This window comes from Quercus robur, chromosome 12, assembly GCF_932294415.1.
Source record: "Quercus robur chromosome 12, dhQueRobu3.1, whole genome shotgun sequence".
Lineage (NCBI taxonomy): Eukaryota > Viridiplantae > Streptophyta > Magnoliopsida > Fagales > Fagaceae > Quercus > Quercus robur.
Genome location: NC_065545.1, coordinates 19,016,175 through 19,043,916, shown reverse-complemented (window position 1 = coordinate 19,043,916; position 27,742 = coordinate 19,016,175). Strand labels below are relative to the sequence as shown.

At 35.7% G+C, this 27,742-nt stretch overlaps 3 protein-coding genes and 1 non-coding gene across 24 annotated transcripts in view; 3 read left to right on the top strand and 1 right to left on the bottom strand.

Annotated features, from left to right (window-relative positions):
* Positions 1 to 1,104: 1,104 nt before the first annotated feature.
* On the top strand, positions 1,105 to 1,177 carry TRNAA-UGC (transfer RNA alanine (anticodon UGC)). The gene has a single exon. It is a non-coding gene; the product is annotated as a tRNA-Ala (tRNA).
* A 13-nt stretch (positions 1,178 to 1,190) lies between these two features.
* On the top strand, positions 1,191 to 7,775 carry LOC126709123 (uncharacterized). 2 transcript variants are annotated; one of them, XM_050409224.1, is made up of 12 exons: positions 1,191 to 1,351; positions 1,446 to 1,545; positions 1,745 to 1,853; positions 2,738 to 2,826; positions 3,794 to 3,850; positions 4,044 to 4,152; positions 4,241 to 4,342; positions 4,477 to 4,541; positions 5,224 to 5,327; positions 5,404 to 5,468; positions 5,864 to 5,918; positions 7,075 to 7,775. In XM_050409224.1, exons 1-12 carry the CDS (start codon positions 1,294 to 1,296, stop codon positions 7,233 to 7,235), a joined length of 1,074 nt encoding a protein of 357 aa, XP_050265181.1. In that variant the 5' UTR covers positions 1,191 to 1,293; the 3' UTR covers positions 7,236 to 7,775. The 2 variants fall into 2 exon arrangements, with proteins under 2 accessions (XP_050265181.1, XP_050265182.1); XM_050409225.1 differs by lacking the exon at positions 3,794 to 3,850.
* A 3,017-nt stretch (positions 7,776 to 10,792) lies between these two features.
* Positions 10,793 to 20,546, top strand: LOC126710409 (serine/threonine-protein phosphatase BSL1). 2 transcript variants are annotated; one of them, XM_050410846.1, is made up of 21 exons: positions 10,793 to 11,438; positions 11,542 to 11,602; positions 11,707 to 11,785; positions 11,915 to 11,994; positions 12,097 to 12,191; positions 12,778 to 12,877; positions 12,974 to 13,043; positions 15,108 to 15,209; positions 15,496 to 15,577; positions 15,681 to 15,854; positions 16,182 to 16,371; positions 16,466 to 16,667; positions 16,750 to 16,917; positions 17,004 to 17,242; positions 18,150 to 18,234; positions 18,332 to 18,430; positions 18,509 to 18,708; positions 18,791 to 18,866; positions 19,487 to 19,622; positions 19,703 to 19,842; positions 19,955 to 20,546. In XM_050410846.1, the coding sequence occupies exons 1-21, from the start codon at positions 11,234 to 11,236 to the stop codon at positions 20,036 to 20,038; spliced, it is 2,667 nt and encodes an 888-aa protein (XP_050266803.1). In that variant the 5' UTR covers positions 10,793 to 11,233; the 3' UTR covers positions 20,039 to 20,546. The 2 variants fall into 2 exon arrangements, with proteins under 2 accessions (XP_050266803.1, XP_050266802.1); XM_050410845.1 differs by having other exon boundaries at positions 16,463 to 16,667.
* A 2,629-nt stretch (positions 20,547 to 23,175) lies between these two features.
* The window catches only part of LOC126708729 (nodulin homeobox-like), a 95,010-nt gene continuing 90,443 nt past the window's right edge, over positions 23,176 to 27,742 (bottom strand). For 17 of the 19 annotated variants that reach the window (XM_050408637.1, XM_050408636.1, XM_050408630.1 and 14 more), the window contains 10 exons: positions 27,319 to 27,450; positions 27,081 to 27,176; positions 26,479 to 26,640; positions 25,870 to 26,161; positions 25,656 to 25,781; positions 25,504 to 25,573; positions 25,245 to 25,308; positions 24,307 to 24,858; positions 24,185 to 24,219; positions 23,176 to 23,892 (listed from right to left, as the gene is read on the bottom strand). In XM_050408637.1, coding sequence (XP_050264594.1) covers positions 23,355 to 23,892; positions 24,185 to 24,219; positions 24,307 to 24,858; positions 25,245 to 25,308; positions 25,504 to 25,573; positions 25,656 to 25,781; positions 25,870 to 26,161; positions 26,479 to 26,640; positions 27,081 to 27,176; positions 27,319 to 27,450 — 2,067 coding nt within the window. In that variant the 3' untranslated portion in view covers positions 23,176 to 23,354. The remainder of the gene's footprint in view (positions 23,893 to 24,184; positions 24,220 to 24,306; positions 24,859 to 25,244; positions 25,309 to 25,503; positions 25,574 to 25,655; positions 25,782 to 25,869; positions 26,162 to 26,478; positions 26,641 to 27,080; positions 27,177 to 27,318; positions 27,451 to 27,742) is intronic. The other 2 variants (XM_050408632.1, XM_050408640.1) reach the window with 1 other exon arrangement.

Sequence of the window (27,742 nt, the reverse complement as noted above, 5' to 3'; positions counted from 1 at the left end):
GATCCACTCTTGCACATTCTATGGTACTAATCTATTGGACTGGCTTCGAATAAATTGTACCAATTATCAGGTGGCTGTATCTGGTATATCTCGGAGCATTCTCTTCCCTTTTGGAGTGTGGTGCCTCTGGCTCAGACGCAACATAGTGATTTTTAGAAATGCAAAAGTCCAAAAATCTTTAAAGGAGGAAACTCTAGCCAAAGCTTCTGAATTTGCATTCCTCGGCTTGAATGAGATGCTCCAATGCACGCTAGCTGTCATACAGGTGCAGTGGTATCCCCCCCAGATGATTGGTTTAAGCTGAATTCTGATGGATCTTCATTGGGCAATCCTGGTAGGGCTGGTGGATGTGGTATTATCCGCAATTCCTGTGGAGAATGGGTAAGTGGCTATGCACGTGCTATTGGTCATACCTCAAGCGTAGCTGCTGAATTATGGGCTCTCCGAGATGGAATAAACCTTTGCGTTGCTCTAAATTTGACCAATGTCATTTTCGAATTAGACGCTATGCTTGTGGTGAATCTGGTGCAGAAAGGTAGTGATGGACCTTCGGGTAATGATGTGATTATTGCAGACTGTTTAGAAGGTTTGCAAAAGATCCCAAGGACTAGAGTTCAACATTGCTACAGAGAGGCGAATAAGTGTGCCGATGCTCTTGCTAGAAGGGGCGCCTTGTTGCCTCAAGATTTTGTTATTTTTCATTTCCCTCCTGCTGATGTTTCTCTTTAGGTAAATTTTGATGCACTGGGACTATGTATGAGCGTTGTCGCTCTTCTTTTGCTTTTTGTTAGTTAATGTTATTATCCGATTTACCAAAAAAAAAAAAAAAAATCAATGAAGTACCAATTTCATAATATGCTGCTCAGAATGAACACTTGGCCAAATGTTTTTTTTTTTTAACTGGTCTCTCCCATTGACTATTGGATGTAACACATTTCGGCTTTATTCAAGCGCAACGCAAACGTGCTAGGAGTGAAGCCCGAAGCCTCTACACGTCTCACGTCTTAGGCTGAAGGAGGGGATCAAGAGTTAATTGCTAACAAAGATCCTGTTCGTTTAATATTATTAATATAAGATATTATAATTAAGAACTCAATTTCAAACGGGGATGTAGCTCAAATGGTAGAGCGCTCGCTTTGCATGCGAGAGGTACAGGGTTCGATCCCCTGCATCTCCATCCAATACATATTTTTCCATTTTTGCTCCTTCCTTATCCCAAGTTTTTTTCACTTCACTTCTCAGTACTCATCACCAAACTTGAACTATACACATTACACACACACGCACGCTCTCATGTCCGTTCCTCTCTTCAACCTCGCTCCAGACCTCACAGTTTCTAGGCTCTGCTTAGGTTCTCACTTCTCTCCCAAACTCTTTTTCTATGTTCACTTCATCTCTCTAATCCTTCAAACCCACAACCTTACTCTCTTCTCTCTATGTCTCAGGGACCATGACTTTTGGTGAGCAGAACACTCTTCCACAGTCATTTCGCCTCCTCGATGCAGCTTTCGGTGCTGGAATCAACTTCTTCGACTCTGCAGAAATGTACACACCTTTAATTTTTAAACCTTGCAATTCCTTTCTGGGTATAATTATGTAGTAAAAACTTTTTTTTTTCGAGATTTCTTTCTGGGTTTTGTTTTCCTTTGAGTTTTTTCAACTTCTGGGCATGTTTGTAATGTCTATATATATATATATATATATATATATATATATGCAAGTAATTGTATGTTTGGAACTTCAGGTACCCAGTGCCTCAGCGTGCTGAGACTCAGGGTAGGAGCGAGGAGTACCTGGGCCGTTGGATTAGAGATAGGAAGATCTCCCGGGATCGCGTCGTTTTAGCCACAAAGGTCTCAATTCAACTCTTTGAAGTCTTTTACATTTATATATAGTTTATGAATGTGAAAGGCTTCAAAGATGTCACCTTTGAATGATATTCATTTCTGTTAATTACAAATATTTGGTTCACCTTTGAATGATATATTGATATTCATTTTAGTTAATCACAAGTATTTGGTTTTCCACATTGCTCAAAAGTCTTATTGGTCTATAGTAATAATATGAATATGTGCATTAACATTTGGGTGGTATGCTGAGGTGAAACAACCAAAAATCTCTGACCATGCATTAGGACAGTGGATTTGAATTCAGTGCTTGTTTTGAGTTCCTTTGTCTGCATGAAAAAACTAGTACATGGTCAACTTATTTGGGGTTTTGATTGTAGTCTCTTATGAAAATTCTGGCTCCGTATGATTTTGCTTTTGGTTAGACATGCACATTAAGATTGTTTAAACTTTATTTTGATAGAAGTGGTATAGTTTGTCATGTTCTTTTAGGCAAATGTGAAGGCATTTGAATCTGAAGTTGTTTGTTGAATCTGGTTTTAGTTCCATGATGATTGTTTGGGGCTGTTTATAAGTAAAACACTGGGCTAGATTTTCTAGATTAAGGAGAGTCCCTATAAGCATATGAATGTGGGTAAACATATGAATGCAGAATCTTTATTGTTTCTATATTATCTTTATAATATAGTTATTCTTGTAATAGCTCAAGGTCGGTATATGTTATAAGCCTTTTTGTACTATTTGGACATAGTACCAAAATAAAATGTCCCGTTGTCCGCGGTTTGAGATCTTTTTTAGGCTTAATAACCATTCCTTCTAATGTCACATTATTAGTTTTTAATACTCATTTGAAATTTGTGCTCAGTTCTTTGTGTATTGTTTGGATCTAGGTTACTGGACCATCTGGGCAAATGACTTGGATTCGAGGTGGGCCAAAGTGTTTGGATCACAGGAATATTACTGAAGCCATTGACAACAGGTTAGTTTTTAAACCTGTTTATGTCTAGTCACTGCAGGCTTTCATAGTTTGTATTCATCAGATCATCAAGTGACTGAGATAGTGTGATTCATTAGTCCAAATGGTTTATATCTTATATGCATTCTATTTGTTATACTTATACGTACTGGCCAGTGTTCTATATTCTTTTATCTTTTATTCTCTTCGTATTTTGAGCCATCTATTAATCCTCTCTCTCTCTCTCTCGTTTTCCATTTGGGATAAATTGCTTTCTTTTAGTTTGCCACTTGTATGTAGAAGATAATCTCTCACGATTTCTCATTTAGTCTTTGCATGTTTGTTTATACATTAGATTTGTAGGCTATGTCTTTGTGGTATATTTAACTTTTGTTACATTAACATTATTAAAACAGGATGGCCCTATGTAAGAATGCCCTAGCCCCTAGGTACATGTAAATCCTACTGGATGGTGATTATGTATTCATCTTAGTGTAAGTTTCTGTTTGACCATCTTTGAACTTGGTTTTACCCTTTAAAAGGATATCTGTGCCACCTGGGCTAGTGTCAATGGCCATTGCCTTGGGTTTCCATGAGAGAACAAGCATCAAGAACAAGTTATACAATGTTGTGTTTGGTGTTACCACGATATTACCCAACTGAAAAATGATTTTACCCAAGAGTTACAACACATGGTTTTGTATAATGGGAATTGTTATACTATAACAGTTATAGCATATTGTAGGGTTTTTTCGTTTTAGAAACATTAACACACACACATATATTTATTTCTGAACTCCTTTTTGATCCTTTTCTGTTTTGTGTTTCTCTATATATACAGCTCGTACTACTGGAGTAGCACCTTATTCTTCGATGAAATTATTTACTTATTAAAAAAAAAAAAGAGGAAACCCAAAAGGATGAGATGTATGATCATTCAGTTAAGAAATTTGTATTATGCTCTAATGGGTTATTTATTGAATTGATGCAGCTTGCTGCGAATGCAAACTGACTACATTGATCTTTATCAAATTCATTGGCCAGATCGGTTTGTATGTGGATCCTAAATCAAGTGTTCTGGGATATTGTAGATATCAAAGTAGCTCATTGCTAAGCATGATTTTTGGGATATATCCTGGGTGGGTTGGGGGGGGGGGGGGGATGAAACTTCTTGATCATTTGTTTTCTTTGACACCAACCCAAAATTGTTCTCTTGAAGTAATTCATAGCTGATTTTGTAGCTATGTGCCCATGTTTGGGGAAACTGAATATGATCCAACTCGACAGTTCAGTTCGGTTGATATAGAGGAACAACTTGACACTCTTGGTAGAGCCATTGATGCTGGAAAGGTGAGTGATGTTATCATTGGGTTTGCCTCTATAATAAATCTCTGGATAACATGGAATTTCCAGTTATAATGAAAAACTTTGTTCATAGATCAGATACGTTGGTCTCAGTAATGAAACACCATATGGCGTCATGAAATTCATTCAGATTGCCAAACGAGTTCCTGGCCATCCTAAGATAGTATCAGTGCAGGTTGTATGAGGTTTTCTGCTTCATAGCTGCAAGGCTTCCTGTTTTTCTTTAGCATTTTTTTTTCACATCTCTCTCTCTCTCTCTCTACTTTATTGGTTGCAAGGCTCATGTACAACTCATTGTCTTTGTGATAGAACTCATACAGCTTGCTTTGTCGAACTTTTGATTCTGGAATGGCTGAGTGCTGTCACCATGAGAGGTAGTTTTGTTTTCGATATATTGATTACTGAGGGTGGAATTATATTTGATCTTATCATGTATGAAATGGTGATAAAAAAAGTGCTCAACTTACACAAGTCAATTAGTTGTACTAATGGAAAGAACTATAGCATTAGAGATCGTATTTTATCTTTTATGTTTTTATGTTTACAACTACTGTTTATACATGCTGAACTGGATGTGTAATTGAAATCATTTTTATAACATGACTCATAGCAGCTACCTTTGGCTTCCACAGAAGTGTAGTTATGTGATTTCATGTTCACTGTGTCAGAAGTTGTGCTCTCGTCTATGAAATTCATTGCTAAACTGCCTAAAATTTGGTTCTGAATATAATTTTTTTGTTCCCTAGCAGTTCTGGAAGAATTCAATTTTACACAAATTATTAGTATACATGGTTAGTATTACTGTGAGCAATACAAATTAGCAATTGAAATTTAATTGTAACTTCGGAAATTTGCGTAGGGACAAGGATTTTTCTGTCAATATGAAATTTTGGTTTGTTATTACTTACAAGATTAGCTTTCTCTTTAGATGGAAAGAACCAATTTGGGTTTATTAAGTAGATTATGCTGCATTCATATAGTTGTAATGTGATAAATTGAAATACCCAACTAAATGCACTTGTATTGTATTTAAGCTCTTTTGTTTTCAATTTTTAGGGTCAGCTTATTGGCCTACAGTCCCTTGGCAATGGGTGTTCTCTCTGGGAAGTATTCTTTGCCAGATGGGGGTCCCACAGATGCTCGGTTGAATCTTTTTAAAGGTCAATGATCAAATTTTATTTAATCTAACTAGTAACTTGTCTCATGTGGAACTATTGTGTTGTTTATTCTTTTCAGGTAGGTACTCAGAAGGGGAATCCAGATACAACCTGTCCAGTAACATCATAAAAGCAGCTACCATGGTAAGCAGATGCTTCTCGGTTTTGAATTTTAGTTATAATGTGAGAGGCTTATTACAAGAACCTACATTTTCAAAACCTATTCTTAAATTGAAATCCATATTCATGATTAACTGTTGATCAGTGACACAAATAAGAAATGTGGTCTAAACTTTGACTGGGAAATGGGGACTTTTTAGCCAGTTTTCTGTTAGAGTTCTCTAAACCTTCTTATTACTTAACTTGATTTAAAGATGGCTTAGTTTAGTTGCTCACATTAGCCTTTTCAGAACAATGAAGACATACATACTTTTCAGCATATTATTTGTAATGTGTTGCAAGTTCATTGTTGAGTTTATCGTATATTTTTGAGCCTGCCTTTTGCATGTTAATCTGACCTGTCCTCTCTCTCTCTCCAGGAGTATCTTGAAATTTCCAAAAAATATGGCCTTCATCCTGTATCCCTTGCAATTGGTTTGATACTACTCCCTCTCACTTTATTTGCGCAATATATTCTTATATAAGATTATTAATCTCTGTAGCTTTTGCAATTGTTGCAAATTTTCTCTTACACCTCATGATCATATGAGACTTTGTGAGCTATATAAATCAGTTCTAGATATAATGGAAGTTGTAGTTGCCTTTTGTGCTACTAATGATCGTATTATTATTATTAGAGAATAAATTATGGAAGGACATGATGTAAAACCCATGTTTTACCTCTCCAATCCCAACATGCCATATCATTTTATCACATATTTAAGAATAAGTACAATCACACCCAATCAATTCTAATACCCATATATAAATCCAAACAAATTGAAAGCTTATTCAGATGTTATTAGATGTGGTAGGATGTATTGAATTTTAAATAAAATGCTGATGTGACAATCATGAACCTAACCTTACAAATCCCAATAATGGTTGAAAACTATTGTCCATAAGACAAGGGGTCAGGGTTTCGTTGTCTAGACTCTAGACTAATTTGGGTAATTATGAAGGCTATAAATATTGGGAAGTTTAACTGTAGAGTTATATTTGGACTTGCTTTGTCACTAATGCATCAAAAGCAAAATGCCTATTTTAGATTATTACTTGATCTCAGATATTTCCTTCTCTTTACACGGCTGAATCATTTTGGATGCATTATGTAAAATGTGGGAGCTTTTCCCAAAATTCACATACTTGATATGAAGTCCCTACTGTTAATTTTATTTTAGTGGCAATTGTTGAACTTATCTGACAGATACAGAAATCCCATTTTTCCTCCTGTTCTTATCATGCTGTTCATATTAAATGAAAATGGTTAAGCTGCTTTTCCCTTCCAATTGTGTGTGTGTGTGTATTTCATATTATTGTTTCTCTGTGTACTGATCCATTGGAGGCCGGAATCAGGGTATGTGAGAAACCAGCAACGTATTTTCCTCTTAGATATTAGATATATTCTAACTGTTCTGGTAAAATTGAGTTTTCTCTCTCCTGCTTAGTTATGAATATTTTGATTCCTAGATAGGTTCTACTTTCTAGGCACATCTATACATGTGAAAGATCTCGGTTGATAGTGGTCAAGGTTGGTTGGTTAATTCTTAATTCTTTTTTTACTTAGATAATTTATCATTCTTTTTGGCAGCCTTTGTTTTGAGGCATCCTCTTGTTGCAAGTGCTGTTTTTGGAGCTACTAAGTTGTGGCAGCTTCAGGAGGTTCTCAATGCATTCAAAGCAGAGCTCACATCTGAAATAATTGTTGAAATTAACAAGATTCATGGAAAGTTTCCCAATCCATGTCCCTGATCAGTAGTCAATGCTGTTCAGTTTCTTATTAAGGAAAATTGACTAGATTGGCTAAAAGGGATCCGGTTGTACCTCGTGCAATTGCATTTGTAATATTGATTAATTTGATATTATTGAAGGTTGTCAGTTTTGTTGGTGCTTTGCTAGAGGTGGTGGCAGTCATATGACAAAAGCTTGTACCTACCCTTAGCAAATTCTCCAAGAGATGCATGACAGTAAAAGTCCACTACAAATTGTTGCATCTTCACAATTGTTCATGTGTTTTGTGCCCCAGTTTAGTTGTGTACTTAGTGCTCGTGTGGACCAGATTTGACAGATACATCTGAAGATGGCAAAGGATAAAATTTTCTGGATTTTTGATGATAATATTTTGCACCTATAAAGGTGTATGTTTTGTGCGCATCAATCACCATAGTGCTACTTGTACTTTTTGGTGATCAAATGCTCTGTTCAGATTTTGAAAGGTACGGGGCTGTGGGGTCTGGTCCCAACTGCAACATGGCAGCACCACGTGGAAATTATAATATAATTGGACTTTCAGCTTTTGGTTTCTTTATTGTTGAATCTTGAATGTTGAATGTGAATGAGCACAGGTCATGAATCTTCTGAGAAATGGTCAGCATGAGAAGAGGGTTTGCTTAGTTTGTACCATAAAGGTCCCAAAAGTTGACTAACTATGGAATCTAGCTTATCAATGCAGCGAAAAGTAAGTTAAAAATTTTCACATTATACACACTATCGCAAATATATATCCATAGTTAGTCAAATTAACCATTTGTGAAAAAGAGGTTGATAAATAGCATTGCTTGTATGGCAAATGGTTTTCCTTTATTCATTATGGATGCAAAGTCAGAAGTGTCCTGCAATCTATCACCAATATAGAGTAACAATATTTTAAAACAAAATCAACCTCAAAGATAATATTTAGAAAATCCTATCAAATATCCTGCATGTCAAATAACACCTTTGCTGAAAACCCATAACTCTGAAGATAACGGAAGGGGGACGTTTCATTTGTTGTAATGTTATATATTACACCGTAATATTACGTTATTGTAATCTTACATTAATGTAATCTTAATACAAAAATACAATACTACATTGTTTAGGAAGGTAGTGAGATTAAGATAATGTGATATATATTGTAATTTTAAATTATGGTAATATTAGAGAAAAAAAAAACAAAAATCTTAATATAATATTATCGTAATGTCATATTATCATAATATGTATCACATCCAAGACACATCACAACGAACCAAATGTTCCCAAAGTGTAATCAGCATTCATAGAAAAGCCTACCAACCAATTTCTTCAATGTTTATGTAAGTTGACATTTCAATTTTGTATGAACAAAACAACAGAGTGATCATTGTAGTACCACATGCCAACCATGGAAAGTGTGAGCCTTTAAGCCTCCACTCTCCAGCTTGTTCCACCTCATAAAACTCATTTCTCTCCCACTGGCCTTGCCTTGTTTACTCAAACAAAATGGCCTTTCCATTAGTCCTTTTTTATAAGGGATTGTGGTCGTATCAATCAAGTGCTGCAATAAACAAATGAAGGATTTAAATATTTGAGTAAATTCATAAATTGTACGGAAGATGCGGTATTGGTTGGTTCTACTACATACAGACAAATAGGGAGCTGTAATATAAAAAATTATTCTGAATTTTGTTCTTTTACCATCATGAGCTGGGCCTAATGTACCAATAAAGAAATTGTGCCTGCAATTTTTTAGGCCTATTTTTTTTAGTGGGGGGTCAAATCTGGCTAAGCAAGATAGTATAAAATTGGAAAATATGTGAAAGTGCTACATGCAAGCGTGCTCTAATGATGGGAAAGAAGAAGATTAATATAACCACAATCCAGAAAGATAGATCTGCAATTTTTGGTTGGATTTTACTGCCAACTTAATAGGAGCTGGTTTCTGGGGCATATAACTTTCTAGAAGAAGAGTAACAAAAGTACTTCTTGCCCTTTTATGATGGCATGGAAATGAAGCTACCACTATAACATAATTTACATTTACATCTAGACTTGATTGTACAACCATGCCACATTACACCAAAAACAGTAAATTCTCACCAATAAAAATGCAAATCCAATCCATAGCTTGTTTCCTTTCTAGTGGTTTTGATAGTGACATGTCTAGGTGACAATTTAAACTTTCTAATAGACATGCTTTATAAAAAAAAAAAAAAAAATTGACTTTTAATTTAAATTTGATAGAAATTGTATCAATGGAGTAAAGGGCATTGTTTGTTGTATTAAAGTTTTAGAAAAATATTGCAATTACAGACTTACAGTATAATTAATGAATGATTTTTTTTTTTTTTTTGGTCACGCGGTCAAAAGTGTCATGTTTCATTGTTTTGTAGAATATACGTCTAAAACTATTAAGTCTAAACACTCTGTCACGTTATGTTCAACTTGATTCTAAGAAAAAATATAAAAATTTTCAACTTTATTTCTCTCTTTTCGTGCCTCTACCGTGTCCTACTTTTTGAATCTTTCACTAACTTTGGGTGGCATAGTAGTACCTTGTGAGGCTGAATTGGTATCTAGATTCTTATTCTAGAGGCAGAGAGAGACCTTCGCCACCTACTTTTGAGTTCAGTAAGTCAAACACAACATTTTTTTTACCAATTAATTCAAAAATAATAATTGTGAACATAAATTGTTATGATAATTATTATTTTCTCCATCACAACATATTATGAGTTTTAATTAGTTTACTTAATAAGGTTTAGCCAAAAAAAGAAAAGAAAAAGTTCTCTCATCGTTAGTATTAAGTAAGGACTTCATTGATTTTTGAAAGTTGTTCTTCCGCACTTTAGGACCGTTTTTCTATCCAATAATGGCTAATTTTTGTTAATAATATTTTACAGCCTTCATCTAAAAAAAAAAAAGAATTTAAGTTTATGTTTAGATATGGCTGAAAACTGAAAATTAAAAACATTGTAGTAAAATAATTTTTAAATATGTGAATAGTAATGTGGAACCTAATTTTGAAGAAAAATTTGCTGAATTAGACAACTTGTGAGTCCCGTGAACAATGCATGGGACCCACTGACAGAGACACAAATGCGCTAATTTCTTCATTTCAACGCAATCCAAATGGAGGTTAAGTGTGCGTTTGGAATGCATGAAAAACGTGCATTCCAGCATTTAGCTGAAACAATGGTAGGTCTCGTGCACTGTTCTCGGGACCCGCAAATACTTTTTTTTTTTTAGAAAAACACTTCAAAACTGGGTCCCATGGCATTGTTCACACATTTAAAAGTTATTTTGCTACAGTGTTTTCAGTTTTTTACAATAAGCGGTATCCAAACAGACCCTAAGTTTAAATCTCTCATGTGTATATATATATATATATACTAAATATCAATTATTGTATTGATTATAATTGAATTCTATTGTATTTTTAAAAAGAAAAATACAAAAGTTCATGATTAAATTACTGATTTTGAGTTTTTTATTTTACATAATCATTCATACTAATGCGTTCTACCAAAACTCAAAAGACATATAATGGTTGACCTATTAGGCTTCTCTCTTTCTTACAGGTGCCTACTGTCCAAGCCTTCAAGGTCCCGAAAAAATTAAAGAAAAAAAAAAGCCAACAACTTCTCTGAGAAAGTCTCATCAAACTCTCCGAAAAACCAAAAATTAAAAAAAAAACCCAAACCCAAACCTTAACCTCAACCTTAACCCCCCACAATCTCAGCAAAAACCGAGGCAAAAACCAAAACCAAAAGCTGAAAGCTGAATTCTACTCAGTAAATTACAACAGAGCGGCGGGTCCGGAGCTTAGTCCGGGCCCCACCTTCTTTCCCACCTTTCCCTCCGATCTTCTCTGCCTTTTGGACTCTCTCTCTCTCTCTCTCTCTTCTTCACAATTCAATCACACTCTCTTATTTCCTTGCTGGGTTTTCTTTTTCACTTTGTGATCTCTCACTGTTTTCAAGAATAGAAAGAAGAAACAAATTCTGATAATGGGTTCGAAGCCGTGGCTGTACCCGGCTCCGAGTTATCGTAGTATGGAGACGTATTGGGATACAGACGAGGATGCGCCTGGTCCACGATGTGGTCACACGCTCACAGCTGTTGCTGCTTCCAAATCCAATGGCCCACGTCTCATCCTCTTCGGTGGCGCCACCGCAATCGAAGGCGGCGCTTCCTCCTCTGCTCCTGGCATCAGTATATTCATATCTCTATCTCTCATTAGCTCTTTTGTGGTTTGGAATTGAAATTGGGAATGAAAGTTTGGTTCTTTTTTCTTTTTTTATTGTTTTTTGCGTAGGGTTAGCTGGCGTGACAAATTCTGTTCATTCCTATGATGTTTTGACCAGGAAATGGACCAGGTGAGTTTCTGGGGATTTTGTATTTTTTCATGAAGTTTATATCTTTTGGGGTTAAATTGAGTTTTGGTTGATTTGGGTGTTTGAATTTTGTGAATTGGTTGCAGAATTAGGCCGGCAGGTGATCCACCCTCGCCACGGGCTGCACATGCCGCGGCTGCAGTTGGTACAATGGTTGTGTTTCAGGTGATTAAAGGAAATGTTTATGTGAAAAAGATTGGAATTTTAGAGCTGGGTTTTTGATTTTAGAGGTTTTTGTTTCTGGGATTTTATGGTATGTTTTAATAGTGTTATTGATTGGTGCTGTATGGCTAGGGTGGGATAGGTCCTGCTGGTCATTCCACGGATGATCTATTTGTGCTTGACATGACAAATGATAAGTTTAAGTGGCATAGGTGAGCTTAGGTGTCTTGAATTGATTAGAATTTGTCTTTCTGGGGTTTTTGAATTTTGCTTAAGTTGTGCTGTTGATCATTCTGTTTTTGATATGGATGTAGAGTAGTGGTACAAGGACAAGGACCTGGGCCTCGCTATGGCCATGTAATGGACTTGGTTGCTCAAAGATATCTTGTCACTGTTAGTGGCAATGACGGTGAGTTCAATTTGCTGTTCGATTATATTTTATCTTGTCATGTGTTATTGGAAGAGAAGCATGCCAAAATCACAAAAGAAACTCTGTTTTTGTTTGTTTGAATGATGTGTATAATGATTAATTGATTTTTCTTCTGTAAACCCACTAATGACCTCTACTTCTCAAAGATCCATATATGCATGATGTGCCATTGATAGCATTATAGGGCATTGGTTGGATCTATTCAGTAAATTATTAATTTCTCTCATACATATAATCAGAGATTACCATATAGAATGTAATTAAGATAACAACACTTTCCCACTCTCACTTGTCCTAGCTCTTTATTTAAACTCAGTGTTCGTCTTTTGTGTTTAAGCTGAGCTTTATCATGAACAATTCAAAAAAAGAAAAGAAAAAACTTCTGCTGGTTTTGACTCCTCTTCCTTTGGTAGTAGATTTTTTTATTTTGGTTGCATACATATGTGAAATATAGAAACTGTGTGTGTATTTGCCAGAAAAATGTATTTTTATATGTTGCTGCAATGAGAATGTATGTTGTCATATGTTTAAAACCATGTAAAATTAATGTTTCGTTCTATTTCAGGCAAAAGAGTTCTATCTGATGCTTGGGCTTTGGATACTGCTCAGAAACCATATGTATGGCAGAGGCTAAGCCCAGAAGGTGACAGGCCTTCTGCAAGAATGTGAGTACTTTGTTGTAAATCTAAAAATTATTAATGTTTGTATTCATTCAGTAGACCAAATTTGTTTTATATTCATGATTCAACATTATTTTGTAGGTATGCAACAGCAAGTGCCCGTTCAGATGGCATGTTTTTGCTGTGTGGTGGAAGAGACTCTTCTGGCGCGGTATATGATATACTCTGATGTGGATTATGAAGCAGTCAATTGAATAAATTATGTGTTCATCATTGTGGTTTGCTCTATTAATTTTTGGCTGGTTTTGGGCATCTGGCTCAAATTTAGCTCTGAATTGGGGTCCGTGATTGCAATGTGCTTAATAATTTAATGCATATAAAGATGTGAAGTCAAGACGATCAACTAAAAAGATTTTGATGGGCCAATCTGTGTCTGCTCATTTGTATACATGGATAGCATGTACAATTCAACTCAACTCTTTTTATTTCTTTTTTTGGGGGGTGGGGGTGGGGGGGTTGTACCTTGGATGTCCTGTTGGAATCACCAAGAGGTGCCATTTTATCTTCCCATTGAAAAATACATTGTTTTTAAAGCATGTTTAAACATCATAATCTACTCCCTCCATCCCAAATTGTTTGTTTATTAGAAAATCCAAAATTTTAAATTGACTTAATTGGCTTTGAAATAAGAAGTTACCAGTTTCCAAATTTTTTTCTTAATTTTAACTTAAATAAAGTAAAAGCTAAATTAGGAAAGTTATAAAAAATTGTGTTTATTGACTCTTAAAGTGGAAAATATTTTGGGACATCCAAACATGCAATAATAAACAAATAAAAGGGAACAGAGGGAGAATCTGCCATCCCATAAAGTAACACAGCTACTAGAATTATTGGTTGGAGTAACTCACAGTATAGAACTAGAGGCAGGTTGACCTGTAAATTTCCCAATAGTGTCCCAGTTGTTTGAGAAAATATTTCCTAATTATTTTAAAACTGATTTATGGCATTTTCCTAGTGTTTCAAAACCTGTTGCAGTAATTTGTATGTCTTAAATAGGTTTCCATGTGAATACAACAACAACAAAGCCTTACCTTGTGTTTGGATGGAGGGAGATAAGGGGAGAGTAGAGGAGAGTGGAAGATGGATAAATTTTAGTATATTCGGGCCACTATCTCCTCTACTCTCTTTTCTCTCCATCTCCTTCTTTCCAAATATACCCTTAGTCTCAAAATTTTTAGGTCAGCTATGGATCCTCTTCAATAGATTAGTTAGAATTGGCCACATGCATTCTTCTCCACCATTCTATTCTATCTGAAGTCATACTCTTTGTTACTTTATTAATTGACATGTCATTTTTTATTACTTTACTAATGTTCTTTTAGGTCTTTTTCTACCTTTTTTCTTCCTCTTGACTTGGATCAACTCACTTACTTTTTTACCAGCGATTACCTTTGAACATGGCCAAACCATTTCAAGCGCCCTCATCTTTTCATCAATAGGGGCTACTCTTATTTTCAAGCGGATTTCCTTATTTCTAATCCTATCTGTCCTGCCTATTTCTACTTATCTATCTTAACATTCTCATTTCAGATGCTTTTTATTTTTATTTTTTTTATGGATATACTACTTCTTAACTACCCAACATTCAATGCCATAGAGCATAGCTGGTCTTGTAGCAGTCTTATAAAAGTTTCACTTTAACTTTATAGGTATTCTACGATTACACAATATTCTTGATGTGCTTCTCCACTTCATCCTTGCTCTTATATTATGATTTTACATTCTCTTTAATCTCTCAATCTTTATAAATTATAGATCCAAGGTATCAAAAGCTCTCACTCTTTATCTCTTGACCGTCAAATTTTACTGCCCTTTTGTCTTTGATTCTACTTTTACTAAACTTACATTCCATGTACTCTGTTTTTGTCCTACTTAATCGAAAGCCTTTATATTCTATAGCATCTCACCAAATTTCTAACTTGGCATTAACTCCACTTTTAATTTCATCTGCTAAAACTATAGGTTTCCATGTGAATATGAATCTAATTCTATTACTTATATTTATGTAACTCTGTTTTAGTAGGCATATTTACTTGGAATTAGATTCAAAGTAATAGAATTATTTTTCTATGTGAATATGAATCTAATTCTATTACTTATCTTAATGTAACTTTCTGAATTCAGTGGGAATGTTTGAATCTTGTGTAATCAATTCTATCTTGAGGCCTTACTGGTGAAGCTATGATCTAACTATATAGTGCTTACACTTCCACAGCCACTTGCTGATGCTTATGGGCTGCTCATGCATAGGAATGGTCAGTGGGAATGGACTCTTGCACCAGGAGTATCCCCTTCACCAAGGTATCAACAAGCTGCGGTAAGTAGTGAGATATGTGTGTATATATCTACCAATTTGCTAGTTATAACATTTATTTGTCTGTATGTGTGAGTATTCATGTACAAATCCTAAACGTGTTACTTCTGCATATTTTTGGATATATTCTCCATACTTGTATACATTCTTAGTGGGCCTGCATTGTTCATTCAAACAAGTCGGTTTGGGATCATAGGTTTTTATACTGGTAGTCTTTTTAGTCTTTAATGAATAATCTTTTGTCTTGAGCCTCTTTCTAATCACTGAACTTGAGATGTCTTGCTATCAGGTTTTTGTTAATGCACGATTGCATGTTACTGGAGGTGCCCTTAGAGGAGGACGTGCAATTGAAGGTGAAGCAGCTATTGCAGGTAATGTGCCAGAAATGTCATTACTGTGAACATATGTGCATGTATGTATGTATGTGTTTGTGTACTTCTTTTAGAAAACCTTAAATGTCTTTTTTTTGGTTAGTATTGGACACTGCTGCTGGAGTTTGGTTAGATAGAAATGGTTTGGTCACCTCCTCTTCACGCACAAGCAAGGGCCTCACTGAATTTGATCCTAATTTGGAGCTTATGCGTCGTTGCCGCCATGCAGCTGCATCTGTTGGTGGTCGTATATATATTTATGGTGGTCTCAAGGGAGGTAAAACTCTAAAATCAGTATTGAAAATAATTAAGAATGTAACTACAGAAGCAGAGTAAATATTCAATCTGTTTGTTGGATTACATGGATTAAAGAAAAGATTTCTGTTAATGGAATATTATCTCCAGCCGGGTTAACATCAGAATTGCACATTTGCTGATAAGCTTCTTACTCTCTCTTTCTGTTTTATTTTATTTATTTATTGTGGGGTTTGTGGGGTGTATATAGTCTTGCATTACCTGTTCTCATCTTTGTGTTTCTTTCCCCCCCTTTTTGTTAGAAGTTATCATCGTGGAAAATTCTGATCAAATATGTTACTCTGTGCAGATATTCTTTTGGATGATTTTCTGGTTGCAGAAAATTCTCAATTCCAGTCTGACATCAATTCTCCCGTAATAACATCCGAGAGAGCCTCACCAATATCAAGCCCCAAATTTAATCAACCTAACGTAAACCCTTATGTGACTACACCAACTTTGGATGGTGGACTAGATATTCCTTCTTCTGGTAGCATGAGGTATTGTTCCATAGCCCTCTTTCCTCTCTTTCACTCTTGCATGTTCTTTGTTCATTCATATGATAATTTAGTGGTGTATGTTCATCCTTAGCAGCATGGACAAAAATTCTTTGGAGAAATTGAGGGAAGCTTCTGCTGCTGAAGCTGAGGCAGCTACCGCTGTCTGGCAAGCAGTGCAGGCTGCTTCTGCTGCTCCTCCTGAAGAGACATCTGTATCAGATGATAACTCCCAAGCTGCAGAAACAACTTCAGATGGTAGTGATACAGAGGCAGATGTTCGTCTTCATCCAAGAGCTGTATGTCCTTTGCATCAGTGTCCTATATCTAAGTTTCTATTTTGTACTCGAAATGCAAAATCATACCATTCTGTGGTCACAGGTTGTGGTTGCGAAAGAGGCTGTGGGTAACCTGGGTGGGATGGTAAGGCAGTTATCTTTGGATCAATTTGAGAATGAGAGCAGACGGATGATTCCATTGAACAATGATTTATCGTATCCTACTAAAAAATTCACCAGGCAGAAGTCTCCTCAGGGCTTACATAAGAAGGCAAGCATTATTCAGATTTAGAGTTCTTCCCTTGTTTTTATCTGGCTTACTTCAATGTGATCCATTGTCATTTGTATTCTTGCCAGATCATTTCTTCATTGCTCAGACCTCGGAATTGGAAACCTCCTGCCAATAGGAGATTTTTCCTGGATTCATATGAAGTGGGTGAGCTCTGTTATGCTGCTGAACAGATCTTTATGCATGAGCCAACAGTCCTTCAACTGAAAGCACCTGTTAAAGTATTTGGTGATCTCCATGGACAATTTGGTGATTTAATGCGGCTTTTTGATGAATATGGATTTCCTTCCACTGCAGGAGATATAACGTAAGTTTGATATTTAGTTTTCTGCTTTATATTATGGTAATAAATCTGATTAAATGGGGCAATTTATCTGTATCAGTTTTAGATTTTATGGATTGTTAGTTGTGTCAGAATCATAAATCTTGGATTATTTGGTAAAACTCCAGAGTCTATCCTATTTCTATTGTAGAGTAAGAAACTGCTGAATTATAATTGGATTTGACTTGAAACAATTGGGTTTAGGGTAATGACTTCCTGTATAGAATGAGCTGAAAGCTTTTGTAAAAAGAAATTGTTGCTTGGTTTTGAAGGTATGCATCTAAAGACAGGGAGAAAGGTTGAATATGTTTGATTCATGGGTGATCCTGCAAATAATGGACACTATTTTGGGTCAAGGTTGCACTTATGTATCATAAATCAAAATTAGTTGGGTAGTTCATGCTGGTTTAAACATTAGTGCCTTGGTTTGCTGCTTTTGGCTGTCATTTTTTGAAAAATTTGTTTTACTCATTGCACTGCACTATATTCTAAAATCTTTTCTATGTGATTTGTACTGATATTGGATAAAAACTTTCCCATCTGAAGCTATAATGCGTGGTGTTGGTCTGTGTTTTGTGGGTTGGGGTTTAGCACTTTAGCTATCTATTTTTAAAAGTTGCAAAAAACTCAGTACTGTGACCTACATAAGGCCCAGGGGATTATAGTAAGCTCCTTTTTTTTTATAATCTAGTAAGCTCCTTTGTATCAAACATGTTTCCCTCAACCTATTTGGGTATTCTCTGTGATTCTTGTTGCCTGTGCAAGACGTATTTCTTCTAATCAATGGTCAAGTGAAACTTGATAGAAAGTCTTCTGTGGTCATTCTCTATGTAAATTAAGAATCATAGCAAACAAGTTGGAGATGTTTAATGAGCCTGTCTATTTTTGTCAGGTATATTGACTACCTGTTTTTGGGTGATTATGTTGATCGAGGACAGCATAGCTTGGAGACCATAACCTTGCTGCTTGCTCTTAAGGCAAACTTCTGTTTTGAGTATTCCAACTTTAGTATACGTTCTGTTGTTCTTATTTACTTATATTTGACTCCATAGTGCTCTGTTTATGATTTTGCAGATTGAGTATCCTGAGAACGTTCACTTAATACGTGGAAATCATGAGGCTGCTGACATAAATGCTCTCTTTGGTTTTCGCCTTGAATGCATTGAAAGAATGGTATAGATGAATATGCATTTATGGTACATCTATATTGTTTGAGTTTTGTGAATGTCCTAATAATGTTTGATGTTGTAGGGAGAGAATGATGGAATATGGGCATGGACACGATTTAATCAACTATTCAACTATCTTCCACTTGCTGCACTTATTGAGAAGAAAATCATCTGTATGCATGGTGGCATAGGGAGGTCTATAAATTCAGTAGAACAGATAGAGAAGCTCGAAAGGCCTATAACAATGGATGCTGGATCTATAATTTTGATGGATCTTCTATGGTGTGATCTTCTCATCCAATTGATTTGTGTATTTGGTATTTATGTTCAAGATTTTTTTGTTGACAACATGGTACAAATACAGGTCTGATCCTACAGAGAATGATAGCGTGGAGGGTTTGAGACCGAATGCTAGAGGGCCTGGTCTTGTCACTTTTGGGGTATGCATAATATTCTTTATGTTGAATTGAATCCTGAATATATTTCCTCATGTTAAGTGTTTATTTATTTATTATTTAATGTTATGTACTGATGTTGCTTCTGTGTCTGAGTTGCTTTTTGTTTTTTTTTTGTTTTCCCCATTTTCCTACTGCTATGGTCAGAGCTTGTAGCCACTAATCAAACATAGTATAACATTCAATATATATATATTATCTGACATATAGTAGATTAGTAGGAAGCCAATAGCAATAAGGGACAACCCACAGTATAGGATCCAGAAAAGAGGTTGTTTTCAGGCCAAACCCATTTAAATTGCATTCCTTTAATAGCAATAGACTTTCACAAATTATTTGACTGAGCTATATATCGTCAAAGTTGATTACCTGATAGCCTCTATTAATAACTATCATTAGTTTAATGTGGATAGTGGTTACAATGTACTATTATATATACCTTGGTTTAATTTGTTTGATATATATATGTTCTTGTCCAAAATCTATTCTATATTATACTTGATTCAGCTACATGCCTCTTCACTGGGATACTGTTTTCTAGTCGTGCACTTTTGTTATATGCATACTTGCATTATGCAACCATTATTTATTCTTTCTACTTGCAGCCTGATCGTGTCACAGATTTCTGTAAGAGAAACAAATTACAGCTAATTATAAGGGCCCACGAATGTGTCATGGATGGGTTTGAACGGTTTGCTCAGGGACAGTTGATAACTCTTTTTTCTGCAACTAACTATTGTGGTAAGTAACATTGCTTTGGGGTTTCACCCTCTTGATTTGCAAGTATATGTAATATAGTCTCATATGGCATATACATTTAGGGACGGCAAACAATGCTGGAGCTATACTGGTAGTTGGCAGGGGGTTGGTTGTGGTTCCAAAATTAATTCATCCCTTGCCACCGCCCCTTCAGTCACCAGAGACATCTCCTGAACGTGTACAAGAGGACACATGGATGCAGGTATGCTTTTTGCATCGTGTTTTAATTGTGCCTTTATATTGGATATAGATCCATTTGAGAATACCAATTCTTTTCACTGACTTGTGTCACACTTTATTCTTGTGCTCTGCAGGAACTTAACATTCAAAGACCACCAACTCCTACTCGTGGTCGACCACAGCCTGACCTTGACCGGAGCTCACTTGCATACATATAATGTTACCTGACAAATTTGTGAACTTCACAACTTGTCAAAGTAAAAATCTGCATTTCTCTGACAGGCTTGACCTTGACCTGTCCTGGGTCGGGATAAGTTTTCCACCTGTGACCAATATGTCCTATTGTAGTCTGAAAGATATGAGTTGCCAAAAATGAAGCCTTGTCTAGTGTACACATAGCTTGAGGATGGTAGAGGATGTAGCTATTAGCCAATTGATCATCGTTCTTTAACATTTGTAATTTATGTACAATTTAGAATGTGAAGATACTGTTGCCCACCATACAGATAAATTATAGGGAAGGAGAAGAAGCTTGTTTTGCTTTTGTGTAATGTAAAATAAACGACAATATGCAATTAATTTCTTTGTAAGGTATTTATTTGCATTTTGATAAGGCAATTTTGAAACCAAAGTTATAATTTGAAATGTTCATGGAGTTGAACAATATTCTTGTAATTGTGTCACTTATTGGAGTATTTATTTATGGATGGAGTTTGGCTTGAAACATATTTGGAGTTATCTTGCTCAAATTCATGATGTGGTTAAAGAAATCATCCATGTATAATTTTAGTGACGGGCTTTTTTAATGAATCACATGACTTGTTTATATAATACACATAAATAGTCTTATAGCCAAGGACTTTGTAATTGAATTGACCCATCTACATGCACAAAATGCCTGGGTATTTAGAAGGAGGGGGGAATTGTTTGAGTTGTTGAATTAATAGTATGTTATAATTATTTAAAAAAAAAAACATAAATAGTCTTATAAATGGTAATATAATGATTTGAAAAAAATAATTTTAAACATGTTTGAAGTCAAATTTTGTTTTTTATTTATCTTTCTTTATATGTTGGCTCACAAGGGTTCAGAAGTATTCATGCGTTTTTTGGGATAGCAAAGTTGTTGATAAATGGAAGCATTTCTTCTTTGGACATAAAAACACCTCAACAAAAGATTAATAAAAAATTGTTCTGTCAGCCATTTGTTCTTTTGAAAGAGATGAGCTCCCATGGTCTTTGATGAAACTAACCATTTAAAAAAAAAAAAAAAAAAAAAAAAAACACGCGCAAGTAGAACGATCAAATTCTACTGTACGCAATAGGTAGATTGCTCAGAGGGATTTGAAAATAGAAAGAAATACATATTGTGTTAAGCAAACACCGCAGATCTCACAATTTATGGTGATCTTAAAATTGTAGTGAGGATTATTCCATGAAAGCAAAAGGCTCAACAACTACGGTATTGGTGGAAAAATGCGTGAATATGGTGAAATCACAGCCTTCTGCACAAACTTAGATTGACTTGTGTTGTGTTAAGCAAACACCACAAATCTCTCCTTCCCTCTCTTGCTATCCTTTCTTGCCAGCCCTTAGCGCCCAATTTTTCCGGTTGGTCAGGTGGATTATGTCGCCTGAGTCGAAGGCATCACAGTCATCCCCCAATAACTGGAAGTGAACTGCAGCTGTCTCATCAGCCACAAGGGCTAAGCATGTCTTATTACAGTCTTGCGATTGTTCAAAAGTATGTACCGTGTTCATGTCATTCTTGGCTGCAGGCACAGTGTCTTTAGGAGAGACCATCCTTGCTTTCTAACTGCAAGAACCTTAACATCAAATCAAAACGAGCATTGAATGCTTATATGGGCAGCAAGAAACTAAAATGTTGAGTCAGAAAATCATGATTGTAAAAATGACTTTCTATGAAGCAAAATTATTGAACCTTTCCTAGGCATATAGTCACTTGGGATAAAACCATAAAGTATGCACTTGGTGCTTATTATTGTGTCAGGGAAAACTAGAAAAACACAAAAAAGCATGAAAAATCAACATAAGAGAAAATACAAGAAGGAAACACAATAAAATACATGGTTCACCCAACTAGTTTTTACGTTAAGTATCGACCAATACAAAGATATAGAAACCCAATTTCTATGCTTTGGCAAACAATGAATAAAGAAACTGATACTGTCCATTTAAAACAATACAAGGAATTTAGTAAAACGTATTGAAACTTATCAAGCACTTACTGCAAACTTATAAGAACATCTATTTAGCTCTAGCTAACATTGTAGCATCAGTTTATTATGGTGACAATAAAAGGCAAGCTAATTGCGTTCAAATATGCTGATCCTTTTGGTAATTTCTTTTTTAACACATAGGATGCACACCCATAAATAGATTGCAATTTGTCAAATGCGTAACTGTAAATTTTAGTTGGAATAAAGAGAGTAATTCATACAAGCTATATTGGACTCTGGTTCAGGCAATGGCCAATTGGGGTCAAAGTATGAACGTTATTAAGAACCTTTCTCATGGAATTTTGTAGTAAGCACCAGAATTTGCAGCTTAGCTACCCGCTAATGTGGTAAATCGTTTCTATTTTAAGTAACAAGTTTCGTTCCGGTTTGTATATTGGAATATAATATTTTGACACACATGTTAAGCAGTTATTGGCTTGCTACACCAAAAACGCAATGTTGATGTGGTGTACTTGCTGCATAAGATACATTTCCCATCCTTTGGGGTGAACTTGACTTTCCCAGCAAGGTCTTGGCACATAGTTTGACAGACATACTACCCAAGCTATGTTGTAATTTGGAAAACAATAATGCTATGGAGTCCATAATTGTGGAAAAAGAGTATGGACACAACTTTTTCACATCAAATTTTATAATTGTTGAATTGGTAGATTGCGCGTGGTGGACAATTGACACTCACAAACTCATTACTCTTTTTCCACCACTCATGGTCAATCAACTAAGCAATTCTGAAATTTAATATGAAAAAAGTTGTGTTGGTAGCATTGGGGCATTTTTCCTTTTTCTTATGGCAAAGTATTTTTGGATCCAGTGTAAAAACCTATATCTGTAGAATTTGGGCCAGCTAGCCAACAGGCCGCGCTTCTTGCCCACCTCGTCTGTGCAGATGCCAATGTGCCATCACTTTCCTCCCCATATTACCTACTTCTGCAGTTCTGCTCAATGCTGCAACTATTTATCTTGTAATCGTTATTTGTTAAGTTTCAATGGCAAGCACAAAACCATATGGTTCATACAATCTTAACATCAGTTATTTGATTGAAGCAGTGCCATACCTTATGAGTGTTACTAGGCTCATCCGAAAATATTGAACATAAGTAAAAACAAAAATTTTTTGTATAAAAAAAAAAACAATTTTTTAAATTGAACCTATAATTGATTTCTTTTCTTTTTGCTAAACTTATTTTTGGTTTGTGTCTAAAAGATGTACAATTGACAGCTTGCATGTAACAAGAAACTATCCCCCCAGCCACTTTAAGAATGGGATATACATTCACTGAGGTCGGATAGTGAATATTTTGCTTAAATCCCACAACACTCTAACTACCCCTATCTTTGTTTCAGCCTCTTCAAATGACATGCCTGTAGATTTAGAAGGGTGAGGAAGAATAGTCCCTTTCTCAACCTTAAGCTCATAAACATCCAGCACGCATGTCTTTCGTTCCTTCAACTTCCATCCATACCATTCACCATGCATCTGATACACCTTTCCCTTACCAATCTCCTCTCCTTTCACATTTACAAACATTACACACTGACCTGGCTTGCACTGGACAAAATCTGCGCGGCCAACAACAATAAAGTTTGACTGGACAATCATAGAGTTTTCACCATCACTAGCTCCCAGAATGCTTTGAGGATCTCCAAAAGCATCTCTTGGGACATAAGAATCTTCACCAGGACTCTCAGGTGAGTCATTGGCTAGTCTCAGTGAACTGTGCTTGTCTTGAAGACCATTTTCAACCTCTAGTGCTGCACGAACAGCCTTAGCCGCACGGGCACGAGCTAGCCTGACTTTCCGGTTGTTCAGCCTGTTGATAATACAAAATCAATGATTTTTCATTACAAAGAGAACTGTCAGAAAATATATCAAGTGCTAGGATAGAGACTACGTGAGACATAAATTACGCATGTATGCATGTAAGGTATGTACATATTGCAGGTGTATGTGCTGATATGAGGACCCCAAGGGATAGAGCACAATGGCTGAGGACCACAACTCACGAAATAGAGGTCACTGGTTTGAATCTCCTCTTCTCCCTTCCCTTGGGGCCAAAGCTCACTCATTAAAAAAGAAAGGTGCTTATATAAAAGTTTTCTCACCAGTTCTTTAGCTGTGCAGATGTAACCTTTGAACCCTGGAAAACACAATGTAGGAACTCCTTAGGCACATGTTATCGAATTAACTTACACCATTTATATATTATGAGTTGCAAGTGACATACATGAAGACTTATTTTATGAGCCCATGATTGTACGGAAGCTGCGTTTCTCTGCATATCAGGTTCATCTAAGAGAGCCCTCTCGATCATATTCATCTGTCTATCATTCATTAAAGTTCGTTTCCGTTTTCTTTGCTGCTTTTCTTCACATTGAATGGTTTCAACTTGTTTGTCCTCTGTATCTCCACCAGATCCACTTTCTTTTACGTACTCACTTGATTTCAGGAACTCACCATTGTCCATTTGATCAATGGCATTCTTTCCTCTAGTGGAACTCGTATCTGAACCACTTGTTTCAATATTCTGAGCATCTCTGTCCATTTCTCTCAAACCTTCAGATGCTCTTGTACTGGATATACCTTTACCCTCCCTCCTATCTTGCGTTATCATATCATCACCATGTTCCACATGTCCACTTTTGATGCAAAACTGGTCCATTTCTTGAAAAGCAGAATCCTTGAACATTTCCTTCTCTAAGTTACCATGTTGGCCATTAGAATTTGGAGGTTCTTTCCTCAGAAAAGGTGATGAGCATCCCTCTGGACTCTGAGCCTCCTATAAGAGATAAAAATTTGCTTCCTTAGCTCAATATGTTGAAAACAAATTACATCACCTAACTCTGTAAGCCAAAGAGAGCACTGGCTAATTTATATATTATCTGAAATTTTAAAGCATATGTATGCTATTTGATTCTAAATTCAAGTTTTATAGTTAAAAAAATTGCATGCTATTAACGGGCAATTTTATGACAATGTTTGCTGATGTTCAGTATAGAAAATTTAACCCAAGATATAGACTCAGGTTTTCTTTCCTCAATTTGCCTCAGAAGAATGGTTCATATTTATAAAGGGCATTAAAAAGAAAAGGAAAATAAAAAGGATCTTGCAAAGTGAAGAAATAAAAGGAAATAAATTAAAACTGCTCCAAAGGACTAAATTTACCTGCACTTGTTTTTCCTCAAAGTCAGCAGAAGTAATTAATGATTGTAATTGGTTAAAGAACACCCTGAAAGAAAATTCGAATAAAAAAAATTAACTATCTCAAAGAGTTAGTGAAGTCAAACAAAATACGTTACAATGGAGGAAAGCTAAACATAAATGTGCCCACAAGCATACATAAACAGAAATAACAATATGAATTCTTGCTAATTTAGCCAAAAACATCTGGGAGAGAAAAAAAGTTTAGTTAGGTTTAAATAACCTTAGAAGCTGTACATCTTCCTCGTTCAAAAAATTAGGAATTAAAGATTCTGCATGACTTAGCAATGAACCTACACAAACAAGTTATCCATAAGGAATGATATATTATCACAATTATGTCCACAAGAACAAAAAAAAGAAGAAGATAATTACGCAGATTCCTGCAAACACTGGCAGCTTTTGGAGCATCAGAAGTAAAGGAGAAACCAGGCAATGATTTTGATAGATCCATTTTCAAGCACTCTACAAACTTGTGAAGGAAGAGGTTCCGCTCCTGCTCTGTGGATTAAAAGAGAAAGTTTAATCAATGTAATCAAGAAACCTTATATGTACAGCTAAAGATTATAAACTTTACAAAAGAATCAACCTTCACAGATGTTGGGATTAAAACAATGAAGATTTGCTATTATTTTGACAAATAATGATGTTCTCTGATGCGCATAGGAAGCCTGACGTATGCTATTGGGAATTAAAGTAAATTCCAAATTTGTTTCATTTGGTTGGTCCAATGATGAAAATTTATCCAAAACCCATCCAGCTGCTGCAAATGAATCATACTCAAGAGTAGAATCGTCTTCCCTTACTGGGAGGTTAGAAGAACACCAACTAGATACGAAATCTCCATGAGGAAGTGAAAATATTGCAGTCAGAACTTTTGTCTGGAAAGAGAGAAAAGACTCGGTCATAAACTATTAGAGATGCTTTTAAGGCAAATACGTAATGTATGTGCACCAAATGCATCATCAATTCTAGATCACAGAATCACTATTTGAAGAAAAAATAGGTAATAATTTTTTTTTTTTTTTTTTTTTTTTTGTAAAGTATGTGCATCTCTTTTGAATCAAGTAATTGCACAGCCTCTAGATCTCCAAAATTATCAAAGAACATTGGACTCTCAAAACAGAATTATATCAAAAGTATATTATTGGAACTATAGTAGGTATCTAGTCTATGAAGCCTGATGATGATAGCTTACAAAGTATATTGTAATGTAAGAATGAAAGTTTGAATCATCTGAGAAGATGTCAGCTAGGCGCATTGCATTGAGTTGTAAAAAACCCATGGGGTAACATCTGTCAGAGCAGGAAGCAAGATGTTTGGGATCTCTACCAAGCTCAGTCTTCAATAACCCAAAAACCTGCTGACAAAACCATAGTTAAAGCAGGCTTTACGCACAGAAAAAGAGTATCTAGAAGAACAGTAGAATGTTCAAGAAGACAAAAAAATGGACTACTGTCACTTGCATAAATGCAGTTTGCAGTCTACTAGTAATGAGGGAACCCAAGGGTTGAGGACAGAAAAGTTGATCTCTGCTTAAATTACCATCTCTTTTGGTACACACTCAAAAAACCAACCTCACGAAACGTTCCATAACCAGAAATAATTATGAAAAGAGGACCGCAGGTATAGACAATGAAGTGAAAATGATAATCATGTTAGATCCTCCAGCCAAAAACATAAAAAAAAGGTTGGGTCCGTTGGTGAGCCACTTCAGAGCAAGCCACCAAGCTGCTGTACAAGAAGTCTAATGGTCCATTGAGAAGGATAGCCCACTCTCAGAATAATACAGGAACTTACCTCTAAAGCTACAGATTTTGCCAAATCCAGGCTCCCTGGTGAACTAGCAACGTCATCCAAGTAAGAGAGGCTTTCTGATTCACACAGACTCAACAGCTGCAAAAGAGGAAATGTGACTAGTTTCAATAAATGAGGTTTGTTTACAGAGGAATCACACAATGGGAAGCTGCAGTAGAATCTAAAGTAGCTGAAGCCTCAGAGTAGAAATTAACAGTAAATCTTCATCACTGGGACTCACAATTGATAGGACTTTAGCTTTCAGCCTAGATACAGCAGCCACAACTCTAGAGGATTCTACAAAAGGTGGTGTGACATTTAGCTTCAAGATGGCTCGCGCCAAAAACAGAACACAACCCTTTTCACATAGTTCCTGAAATAGGACCAAAACGAGAGTTTAATAAAATAACAACAGCTGTATATAATCTTAAAGAATCAACCAAATAAGAAAATAGAATTGGCCAATAACTTTACAAGTATCCATTAAGTCAATTTTCAATAAGAAACCCATATATCATATGACCTTGAACTTGTTTAATAATTGCTACAATCTAAACCATGATTTTGTCAGCCAAACCAAGAATTTTGGCAATGCAAATCTCCCTGTTTGTCTCACTGCCTACTTGCCCTTGCTTGTAAACAATGCAATTGAGAGAGGGTTATAT

Excerpts from the sequence above, each read along its gene's own strand:
- LOC126709123 (XM_050409224.1), top strand. The coding sequence starts at position 1,294 with ATGTCCGTTCCTCTCTTCAACCTCGCTCCAGACCTCACAGTTTCTAGG. Across the intron at positions 1,352-1,445 it reads AGTTTCTAGGCTCTGCTTAG|GGACCATGACTTTTGGTGAG; the intron begins GTTCTCACTTCT and ends TCTATGTCTCAG. Across the intron at positions 2,827-3,793 it reads ACTGAAGCCATTGACAACAG|CTTGCTGCGAATGCAAACTG; the intron begins GTTAGTTTTTAA and ends GAATTGATGCAG.
- LOC126710409 (XM_050410845.1), top strand. The coding sequence starts at position 11,234 with ATGGGTTCGAAGCCGTGGCTGTACCCGGCTCCGAGTTATCGTAGTATG. Across the intron at positions 15,210-15,495 it reads CAAGGTATCAACAAGCTGCG|GTTTTTGTTAATGCACGATT; the intron begins GTAAGTAGTGAG and ends TCTTGCTATCAG. Across the intron at positions 15,578-15,680 it reads AGGTGAAGCAGCTATTGCAG|TATTGGACACTGCTGCTGGA; the intron begins GTAATGTGCCAG and ends TTTTTTGGTTAG.